Source organism: Mus pahari, chromosome 4 (genome assembly GCF_900095145.1).
Source record: "Mus pahari chromosome 4, PAHARI_EIJ_v1.1, whole genome shotgun sequence".
In the NCBI taxonomy this organism is placed as follows: domain Eukaryota; kingdom Metazoa; phylum Chordata; class Mammalia; order Rodentia; family Muridae; genus Mus; species Mus pahari.
In genome coordinates, this window is record NC_034593.1 from 90,004,076 (window position 1) to 90,016,147 (window position 12,072).

The 12,072-nt window shown below is 41.0% G+C and overlaps 1 protein-coding gene across 1 annotated transcript in view; it reads left to right on the plus strand.

Annotated features, from left to right (window-relative positions):
* Positions 1-11,695, plus strand: part of Gdap2 (ganglioside induced differentiation associated protein 2) — a 43,353-nt gene extending 31,658 nt beyond the window's left edge. The window contains exons 12-14 of the mRNA XM_021195870.2: positions 1,576-1,630; positions 6,988-7,131; positions 10,815-11,695. Of these exons, the coding sequence (XP_021051529.1) occupies positions 1,576-1,630; positions 6,988-7,131; positions 10,815-10,862 (247 nt within the window). The 3' untranslated portion in view covers positions 10,863-11,695. The remainder of the gene's footprint in view (positions 1-1,575; positions 1,631-6,987; positions 7,132-10,814) is intronic.
* The last annotated feature ends 377 nt before the right edge of the window (positions 11,696-12,072 follow it).

Genomic DNA, 12,072 nt, shown 5'->3' on the forward strand with positions numbered 1-12,072 from the left:
GATATAGTAGCAGGTTCAGGGAAACTTATCCCTGTGGTTTATACAGAAATAGACACTGGACATAAACTCACAGGCAGAGGTTTTCATTGGAGCAAGAAGAGGAGAGAAGCAAGAATGGAGAAGACTGGTTTGGGGGACTCAGGCTGTGCACTGAAGAAAAGAGCAGGCATTTATGGGGACTCGGGGAGAATTTGAGGCTGATTAGTCATGAAGACTGAATCTTTTTTTTAATATTTCTTTCTGTGGTTTAAGTGGACTTCCCATGAAGATAGGATCATCGGTCTCTGTCTCTGGAGCTCTCCTGACTTTACCCTGTACCTAGAGACACTTTCCCTGTGGCAGGGGATGGGGGCAGACGCAGTCCATACATTGTTAACAAGGTTGACAAGGGAGGAGAGAAACTGCATATGAAGGGCTTTATGGCAACGGATGGAGCCTGTCGTTAGTCCCATTCATGGTTCCTGTGTCTTTTAATGTTTTCTACACTGGAAGGTGGAAGAAAATAGCAGTATTGGTTATTTATTGCCCAAGGAATCACAATTTTATATACAGAATTTAGATTTAATAGACTACTGACTTGCTGCTAGAAAATTATTTTCATTAAATTATGCTTCCCTTGCTATAAGGATTTTCTCGGTGATACATTTCCTAAATAAAAAGATTTTTCTACCCTCTTGGTTGCTATTTTATTTGTAGCATCACAGTATCTTTATTGGTTAGGTTGAAAAACCATTATACAGTTAGGGAACAAAGAAGGTAAATTACCATAAATTTCCATTGCCTTCCACCCACCATTAAATCACATCTTAATTAGCAATACTAATGCTTTCATTGGCTAACACACTTATTTAATGTGCTTTAAGTATTTTATAATGAAGCTGTAATCCATCATATACCTACCCCTGTTTCTAGCCCTCAACTGACACAGCCCTCAGCTAGAATAATTCTGCTGCTAGTTCTCTGAAGTCCTTTACAACTGACGTCTTTCGACTCACTGGTGATTATTAAACTACTGGACAACAAAATCTTAAGATGTACCTCACAAAACATGCTTGGGGTAATTGGCTGAAGCCCAGGTCAGGTTCTAGGCATTTCCTCTTGGTCATCAGGTTATCAGAACAGTGGAGCAGACTAAGTACAAACTACAAAGCCTTCATAGACTTTCCAGACTGGGCAGTAACATGACTACAGCATTTACTTTCTAACTTTTACTACAGTTGTAATGATTTCAAGGTGACTTAATTATATATATTTGAGTTCAAAGACTCCATCATGGTATAAAAAATAATGTCTAATTTTTTAAAGTATGATTGATTTTGTTCTTCTTTGAGGTAGCTCTTTCACAGTAAGAGGCAGCAATTAGTGCTTCATTTAAAATGGGCAGTTTAAATAATGAAATGTCTGCTTAATTACTTTTGACATTTTACCCCAAAGTTGGTATAATAACTCCTACTGCTTTTAAGGTATTTTTCTCAGTGTGAATATATTTATATACTCAGGTAAAAGTGTTGATTGTCTGTACTAATGAGTAGTTCTAATTGTTACTTATGCTGGCTCTTCGTTTGTTTTGATTAGATACAAGAGGAATTTGAAGGCTGTTTATTTCGTTCATCCAACATTCCGTTCAAAGGTACAGTGTTTGTGTTTTTACTGAGTCCCGGACTTGCAAGCACTGCATGCTCAGGCTGCTGTAACTGAGGACTGGTTTACTGTTCTCATTGGCTGACCTGCTGTTCCTTGTGTCTGCTGTGTCTACCTCTGGTATCCTGAGCAACCCTGTCAACCCCAGCTTCCCAGTCTTTACCTTCTCAGATGTTTTATTCATTGAGCCATGCTGTTAGCCTAGAATCCACTCTCCCTCCCCTCTGCTATGGCTAACCCTTACTTGTCTTTCACATCTCAGTTCAATAATCACTTTCTGTGGGTCTGAGCCCTTGCTGCCTGATCCTGTAGCTAGCAGATAGACCCTCCCACATTTTGCCACTTACGGTGTCATAGGTTTTGATCACTGATGATTTCATTCTAAGTACACATTTAATTTCCTGCCTTCATGTGTGAACCTGTGAGGGCTTGAATATAGCTATTTTGCTCACAACTATTTCTTTAGTACTTGCTCCTTCACCTTTACCTCATCAAGAAATCTAGTCCTTATGTCATACTTCATGCTTTCCACTTCCAGTCATGCCCACACCCCACCTCTCCAGCCATTCTAATAACTGCCTACTGTAACTGATAGCCTCTTACTCCCTCATCACGCCTGCCGATAAGACTCAGATGAGAGAAAGTCTCTGATTACTATGCAAAGTCTTAATGGAGAAATCATAGCGCTCTCTGGTTTGGAATCCTTTTTGGACTAGCAGACTTCACTGCTGTAGCTCTTCACAGGGGTAAAGTGTCTTGGGTGGCTCTTTATTCTCCACAAGCCCCCTCTTACTGGCTCCTCCTCCACAGATTGCCTTGCCTCATCCGTACCAAAAGCATAAGGCATTGATCAGTAAGGAACTCTGTGCCTCCCCTCCCTCTTCACCCCATCACCTGCCACCTGTGGCTTTTCTTTTCAGTGTCATAGAAATGTGTTCCCTCTTAACCAAGGACAGTTGGTTTCTCTGCCTGTGTTCCAGTTTCCATAGTAGTAATAACTAATAGGGTTATCAATTGTTTTAAGTATTTCCTTCATATAGTTTCTTCCTGCATTATCTTTGCTTATAAAGAGTGGCATTCCCATTTACAGGGAAGAGGACTGCATTATAGAACATTCCAAACCTCTTTAAAGAAATTAGCATCTTTGTCCCACTTGACTGGATCTAAAGCACCAACTTACTTCCCCCCACCTTCCTTCATTTTTCTCAACTTCATGTCCACCTCACCCAGGATAAATGATCACCACTTAAATGTGCTACGCCTGTCATTTAATACAATACACCTTCCTGTCTTCATGTTACCTGTCTGGGTTTATTTGAAGCTAACTTTGCCTGGTGTCTTTCTTGCTTGTAGCTGCCCCTTCTCTGTGGCCTTTTTTCCAGGCTTCCTCTGCTAATCCTTTGAGCCTCAGTGATCCCGAGTCTCCTGTCCTTCCATTCTGTACCTTATTTGTCCCTGTGTTTACCAACCCTTCAAGACACATGCAATGCCTCATGCTGTGGTGGGGACAGTCGCAGGGCTTCAGTAGGCCTAGGTTCTAATCTCTCTGTTTTATCAGTCTGTTTTGCTGTCTCGGATAAGTGGTGTTACCCTTTATACTATAGGAGTAATGCCTGCCTCATAATGCACTCAGAAAGATGAAGTGAGTTAGCACATCGAAACTTCTTAAAACAGTTCTTAACACAGACGCTCACACGTGCCGTGCCAGCTAGCACTGCCATCACCTTGGAACTGTCTCACATAGGCATCATTTAATGTGGGCTTGCTGCACAGACTGCAGACCAGGGGCTGTCATGCTACGTTGCCATGATCTTTTGGAGTAGGAAAATGGGAGTAAGGTCCATATATAATAACATCCCATATAAATTTTAGTAAATCAGAACTATAAGTGGGATGTTTCTAAAAGGGAGATAAAATTAAGAAGTTATAAAACCATCACTGTTCCACCTTCCATTCTGCTCACATCCTTTCCAAGCTGTTCCGCCCAACACGGCAGTACATTATTGCTGGTTATCACATCCTTTCCAAACCATTCCGCCCAACACGGCAGTACATTATTGCTGGTTATCAAACTTACTGTCTCCTCAACGATACTTACCGGTAGAATGCAGGCTAGCAAACTTAAGCCTCAGGAGAATATTTGGGTGCAACATGTGAAATGTAACTTCTTGGCTTATATTCTATGACCCTGTATTCTTGGCTTTGCATTTTTTTAGTAATTAGGTGGGAAAAAAATCTCTAGCATTCACTGAAATACCTGAATTACATTTTCTAAAAACTTATTTTTCTTAAGTTTCTTAGATAATAAATGGCTAAACTGAACCTTAATGTGTATTTTTGTGGCTGATGCTATAAACAATTGGAAACTTAAAGCTGCACATATAAAACTAAACTGGGGGAGGGGTGTTCTTGGGTCTTCCCAAACAGGGACCGTTTAACTGACTTTCCACTTCTGTCTGCTTTGAATAGTTTTGGGGGCTGACACCTGCGGGATATTAAAGGAAGCCATGATGGGAGAGACTGGCAGGCTGTGCTTCTCTTCTGCAGATGCAGTGCTCAAGGCCGCCTGAGTCTCCCAGTGCCGCCTGCTCCTCCTTCTCCACCAACACCCTACCATGTCTGTGTGGTAGAGCTTACTTAAGAGTCCCATCAAACAACTGGATAACAGCAGGGACCTTAAAAAAACATACAAATGTAACTTCATTAGGTAGATGGAGAAACTGAGCCCCAGAAATAAGTGGGGCTTATGAAGGAGTAGTGTTAAAGTAAGTCACTTGGTCGTTCTTTGAGCAAACACTGAGCTCTACCTAGACAGACACTGGGCATCAGACTGAATATGATGTGGTTCTTCATTACAGATCTCTCAGACTAGAGAATGAGCTGATGCAATCCAGGATGTTCATGGTTGTGCAGTAGGATGAAGGAACAGATGCAGTTGGACCACGTAGAAGGAATGTCCTTTTGCAGCTTTGGATGGAAGTGAGCCAAGAAAATCTTCAGTTAGGACAACAGTCAGTTAAAGATTTGAGGATAAAGATGTCAGAGCTAAAGCAGGACATGTAAAAAGATTTAATGTAATTTCCTACACAGCATTTTAGTTCCACAAATTTGCATCTTTTCCATGTAGCAAAACTACTTGCATAGAATAGATATTTCCTTGAGGGCATTCAATACATGTAGCAAGTTTGCCTTAGGTAGTTATTATTAAGTTATTTGTTTGTTTGTTTTAATTTAGCTACTTATCTAACATCTAAGCCTTCAGAAGAAAGGTGTCACTGATTGTCCAGTGAAGTGCTTCCTGAACAGCAGACACTGATGTGGGGTTAATTCCTATACATGGTCTCTTTATAGCTACTAAAGCTTACCAGCTACGTCTGTGATGAGTTTTCAAACTGCTAACTAGAAATTTTTCCTAATGTAGTTTATAGAAGTTTGTTTCAAGAAAGGGTATCTGATAGCATGTGTTTAAATACATTGATTTTGATATGTAATTCCTTCACTGTTCAAACTGCTTGATTCTAACTTTGCATAGTGTCTCCCCTACTCCCTATCAACCCCTCCCAGTAAACTTAAAAACTGGGAGGAAGGAGAATCCAGAGAGTAGTATGGAATTTGGAGACTGTTGATTAGCCATCAGTCACATGGCAGACATAGTAGCTCAGGCTACAAAGGCCATCATGAAGTAGGCCTCAGTGTTCAAGTGCTTGAACACAACTGTATACTTCACTCTAGGATTGTCTCCGAGGATTGCAGAAATACATGTAACTGAGAGATACTTGGAAGCTCTCGGTCTCTGCAAGTGAGATGTAAACAGGAGAACAGAAGACTTCACGGGAGGAAAAGCCTAGAGCAGAATGGGAGATAACCCTGTCCCAATTTGGAAGCTAGAATAGGATTTACATAGTGGTAACCTAGGTCAGTGTTGTCTTAGTCAGTGTCTTAGCTTACAAGTAAGTTTGAAGGAAGTGTGTCATATGAGGAGCTTGAGAGACGTCAGAGGTTGGCAAGAGGTGCTGAAGGATGTGAGAGTGTATCACAGAGAAGTTAATAGGAATGATGCCTGGGTGGAAAGCACCCAAAGCAGGGATCCCCAGGACTTTAATACTGTTGTAGCTATTACCCACCTTGGTCTCAAAAATACCACTAGCTACCAGAAACTTTTTTTTTCCACTCTAACACACCCTTGCACAGTATTTTGTTAAGAGACTTAAAAAAGGTGAGATACGGTGGCTGTCTGCCTTTAAAACAGTCAAAGCATATAACTAAAGCTGGTGGCTTTCATTCGCATACATGCCTATAATGTACTTTCACCATCTTCAGTCCCCATCTTTTCTCTTAGCCTTCCTGTCCCATCCCCATGGTCTCTCTTCTTCCCAGGAAGCCACCTTCTATCCTAATGTCCTTTTTTCCCCTTCTATATATGGATTCTACATATGAGAGAAAACAAGTAATGGTAAATTTTCTGTCTGGCTTATTTTCCTTACATCATAATCTCCATTTTCATCCATTTTCTCTAAATGGCATAATGTCATTCTTCTTTATAGCCAAAGAAAAAGTCCATTGTATATGTATAGACACACACACACACACACACACATACACACTACTTTGACTGACTGACTTCAACAGAAACCATATGTCAATTATCAAGTAAAAACATCTTAGTTTCAAATTATTGGAAACAAATAAAAACAACTTTACAGTCTATTAAGCTACTGTACCAAAGCATTCATTATTGTGTCAAATAATGCAGAAGCCTTTTTTTCAGACAGTATATTTTCGTCTTATTCTTCTCCCCTCCCAGATCATTCATCTGCCCAACCTTGTGCTCCTCTTTCTCCTTCATTCCCTCTCTCCCCCCTCCAACATCAAAAATTAAAGCAGGCGACAATCAAACAAAAAATAACAAGAAGTGCACAAAGCTGCAGAGTCCATTTTGTGTTGGCCAGTTGCTCCTGGCATGGGGCCTGCACTGGAGTGCCAGGCACCCAGTGACCTCCATTTCTCCTTTCCCAGCAGGTATGAACCACACACAGCTCAGTCAACAGTCAGAAGCATGTGTTGTCAGCATGCTGTACACATAGGCGTCTATCTGCACATACTGAGACATGCTCTATGAAACAGCCTCCTCTTTGTAACCCCAATGATGATACTGTTTTTTCTTTTTTATAAATGTTCCTTGTAATCCACGAAACTATTGTGCAACTCACTAATTAACTATAAACTGCACTTTGTACAATTTCAAATGTTTTAAAATTACAGTTTTAACTAGCACAAAATTTCAAAATTGTTTCTATTCTTAATGATGGCTACTGGCTTAAATTATTTTTCTCTCCTATTAATCAGGTCTCAACATGGTTTTTCACCACCTTTTCTGTCTCAGGACTGAAGGACAAGATCCACCACGTAGACAGCCTGCAGCAGCTCTTCTCTGCCATATCACCAGAGCAGATAGACTTTCCTCCTTTTGTCCTTGAGTATGATGCGAGGGTAAGTGCCTGTCCTCCTGTGCCAGGTGTTAGCATATGGGTGTGTCACGGAGAGGCGGGTGTGAGCATGTGCATGTGTTTCATGCTACATGCCTACCAAGGAGGCTGCTTCACAGAGCTTTTGTTTCATTACATGAAGATACACTCCCATGCATTCAGTGTGCTGAGACAGCATATGCCACACTACAGCCCCTGTGAGCATCTGTCTGAAAGCGTGCTGCAGAGCAACAGCCATGAGCTTTGGGATAATCATTTAGCATGTTTTCACACAATAACCTTAGGAAACATCCTTATCCCAGGAGGGTTTTCCCCAAATTAACATTTTAGCAAAAAAAAAAAAAAAAAAAAAAAAAACTTCCCAGTCATGAATTTAGAACTGGTCCTTAGTCACGCGGACAGTTTCTGTCACATCAAAGACTTTTCTTAAGATTGGAGACTTCGTCGCTATGTGAACAGACAGACTGGCTGGTGTCTATCTGCAGCATTGACATTACGTCAGTAGCCTCTTCCCTGTCACAAGTCGCATTTTCTTAAGGCTTTGGTAATGTTTTTACTGTATCTCCCATGTTAGTGGTGTTATTCACAGGGATAGTCATACACCTGTTCTGAAGCATTAATCTCATGACTTCTCTTGAACTTCATTGCAGTTCTTTTCTATTGTGTGTATTCACAGCATCACCTTTATATTTTTTTTTAGTTGAGACTCTTTGCCAGAAGTTAATCAAGCACCATGTCTAACTGCTGCTGATTCTGTGTCTTTGGCCATAACATACTGAGCTTTAAGTATTCTCCCCTAATTATTGTGCTAAATGTACATTTCTCTCTAAGGTTTCTCCAACTTCAGTGATGACTTCTGTTCCCCTATGTGGAAAGCAAAGTATTTACTGTGTCCTACTAGCTAATAAAATTTCACATTTGTGCTGTTGTGCAAAAAGGATTTGGAGCAGCTGGATCATAGAACAAAGGTTATGCAGTGTATGGGATAGGAGAAAGCTCCATCCATCTGAATTTACTTGAATATGCTGAAGTAAAAACTGGCCCCCTTATTTGCCTTTGAACTACACGTGTCATGCTTGAATTAATAGCAGGAAATGTAACAGGCACAAAAGAACATTTGATATCCAGGATTTGAATGACATTTCAAAGCTAATATCTAAATGTATCATTTTTCTCTACAAATACAGAAAGATTACTCCACCAGACTCACTTGCTTTTGCCTAAGTGTTTTTAGCTTTATGTTGTTTTGAATATCAAAATGAACACATTGACAGGATCAGTAAAAAGAAAGTATAACTTCTAAACTAACCACTGACTCATTAAACCCTCTCTCTCTACCTGTGGTGGAGTTTCCTAGGATGCAGATAGAATACCCTCTGTCTGTGAAGACAGAAGACAGGAATAAAAGTGAGGAGTGGGGGATGAGGAGACGGTGTTCAGGGACAGACAGAGAGTTTGTCATGACATACAGCCGCTGTGTGTGCTGCATACATGGCAGTCAGTGGGGAGTGTTCTGCATGGAAGCTGCCATTACCTCCAGTGCCAAGAGAGAGTGAGAACATGAGGAAGAGAGAGGCAGGTCTACAGGGAGGGTTGGGCCTCAGCTGAGATCAGAGAGCGGCCATGTTGCTGAGGGCTAGGCCTGAAGATAGGAGCTGTGATATTTGGAGACTAAATAGCTCCGGGAGGTGAAGTAGAAAGCAGCTGTTTCGATGGAGGCGAAGTAGAAAGCAGCTGTTTTGATGGCTGATGTTTCCATTGCCCCAGAGAAGCAGTGCGAGGGAAAGTCTTGAGGAACTCGGGAAAGGTTCAGGTCATATGGTTGTGACACAGTAGTTTACGGGATGTGTAACTGAGATACCAGGAGGTGGTTGACTACTGATTTGTAAGGAAAATGATACAGTAGTACAAAGGTGGCATACTTTATCATGCTTAGTTGTGTCTCTCACTGGATATCACGAAATAGGTCCTTTATTTGGTAAAGGGCTGAATTGATGTTGATTTGTTTCACATTTCAGTGGACTTGAAAAACAGTTTCTAAGACTTGTCATTTAGAAAGCCAACAGTTTCTTTGAAAAGTAGTTGAAAGATCATTTTTATCTACATGGAAATAATACCAAGGCAACCTCCAGAGAGGAGCAAGTCAGCACTCTTAAACTCTTACAGATAAACTCGAGAATGCCATCTGACTGCTGAGGATTCCTTACATTGCTGTGTTGTTTCCAGAAATAGAGAAGCCAGGCAGTGGCTCAGCAGTCTCCTGCCGAGTGTGAAGTGCACGTCGGAAGCTGTTTCATGCCACTGCATAGCAGACATGGGCCTCTTAGTTTGCCACAAAAATGATTGCAAAGACGAAACTCTTTGGAAGAGAGCATAGGATAGTAACAAGGGCCCTTGCAGTAGTGAAGGATCTCCTCTGGTGGTCACAATAGATTTCTCTTTGGGGATATGTTTCTCAAGGCATTCATTCCTGCATATTAAAAATACAGAACTGACTGCTTAGATAACAGGTTATAATAGACATGCTAAAATGCAAAATGTGTATTTCCCCCAAGTGTCCAGAAATATAGCCAATTCTGAGATACGTTTCTATTTCTTTTTCTCCCAATGCCTGGTCAGATTTGTTTATTATCAGGAAGTCTCTTTAGGTGTCCCTTTGAGTTCCTGGTTATGACACCAGGATCCGCTCCTGCTCAGAGCATGTGCTCAGAAAAACAGCAGAACTTCCACTCTTTTCGACTCTGATAACATTAAATTGCCCTAGGCTAAACCAGGTCTCCTCAGTGTTCCCTGTAACTGTAAGGTAAATGCCATGGAGGAGGCTACTTCCTGCTTCTCCCTCCTCTCTCCAGCCGTTGTCTTATATTAATTGTAAGCCTTTTCTCTTTGTAGTTTACTGAAAACCAAGTTCTTTACTAAAGAAATACTTTTCCTAAAATGAGATTCCAGTCTTACACCTCATAAATCTTATCTAGAATCCTCCTGTCATAAAGTTAACTGCCTTGTTTTTACCACGATTACCCAAAGTAGGGGCCAAGGAATTTTTCCTTACACCAGTTTTGTTGCTTTCTACATTTGACATTAAATTTCTGGCATTTACTTCTCCATCTTGATGTGGAGCTAAATGGCCTGAGAACTGTAATTGTTGCAAGTCTTGCCACTTGGGCGTGTCATGAAGATGCCAAACAGTGACAACTACTAAATTCTTGAGAAGCCATTTTTATTGTTCCATAACTAAACTAAGAATCAGCACTAGGAAGGTGGCACCATCAAACAAGAGTCCAGTGTCAAGATAGCTGTGTCTTTACATTTGGGCTCGGCCACTTACCTGTGAGGTACTTTAGTTGAACTATATAATCTTTGTGCCCTTCATTTTCCTTGTCAGTAAGATGAGAATGTGACCTGTTTCCTGGTATCATGTGAGAACTTAAAGGGACAGTGAAGACAAGGAGCTGTAACTAGTCCAGCACCTTGAGTGTTGAATAGGTGGCACATTGCCATTCTTTCGGCTTCTACTTTACACCGGCTCTGACACACTCCATTGGAACAGGTGACTGAGGTCTGCTCCAAGCTGCATGCACGCCAGCCATTTCCAGTGCACTTTTCCATTTATTACAAGCCCCTTTCTTTACACACCCTGTTAATTTGTATTGTTACTTAATGTTCTCCTATGTTTTCTCTACACAGGAAAATGGGCCTTATTTTGCATCTTATCCTCCATCACCAGATTTGTGACCTGCGCCTTCCCAGTGTTTCTTGGTCACAGGATTCCATTTCACCACAATTTGCCACCTATTGGAGTGATGTTCATTTTTGCTGTACAGATCCAGAGAGCTTTTGTCCCCACCTCTCTGGTATTTTTTTATTGACTATATATTTTCTGGCACATAAACAATCTAAAACCGGTAGGCCATTCTGAACTGCATACATTTTAAATTTGTATATTTGTATCAAATGGAAATGCTCATTTTTAGAGCATTAATAGAAACTGGGGATCAACTTTTGAGTGTCTCCAGTTTCCTAAAGGACGCTGGACTCTGTCACACAGGCCACCAACATTGCTCACATCATCTCTTACAGTGCACGCTTCCGGACTCCGTTACACAGGCCACCAACATTGTTCATAGCATCTCTTAAACAGTGCACGCTCTCTCTGTGTATTTAAGTGTTTCTCAAAATATATAGAACCAATGTATGCTAAACGGATGCATTGTTCCCTCAGATCCTGGCTTTAATACCATTTACATTTTATACAGACGATCTGATTATAATATAGAATTGCCCATGACCAAGAATATTGAAATGTGTCTGATTGAAACTGTAAAAACCTTCAACAACATAGAATGGCAGATTGTTGGCACAAGCTACGGCTGAGCTGTAAGGGCTTCTTGGGTTGTCTACTTTGTTCCGATCGACACTGTTCTGATCTCAGTTTGGAGAGCATGAGACTATCTTCAACTGTCTTCTGTAATCATGTGACTTGTGACTCGTCTCTTTACCAAAAGAATGTTTGTGCTACCAGCACTCCTAAGTAAAGAACATTTCCCAGGACTCCATCCCTGACCACATTGCTGTCTTCTCAGAGTCATCAATGATTGTGTTGGTTCAGTATTGCTTGAGTCGCCTACATCAATATGTTGGGAGTATGTAACAACAGTGCACAAATCCAAGGACCAGAAAATTCACTTTTCACAAAACATTTGCCATTCAGGCTCTGTGTGTGCCTTAGTGAGTGAAATTTAGAATTACACAACCTACCTCAGAGTTAGCATAAAGATAGGGTTAGGAAGAACTTGCCTGTTCCAGGATGTTGAGGATTGAGGGAAGTGGGGTGTGTGCAGTAGAGTGTCTTCATTCAGTTCTCAATGGGTTAATGGGAATAAATATATGTAAAGGAACTCTATAAGGTGTTCTATGGTCTTTAGCACCTTTTGAATGACTGAGT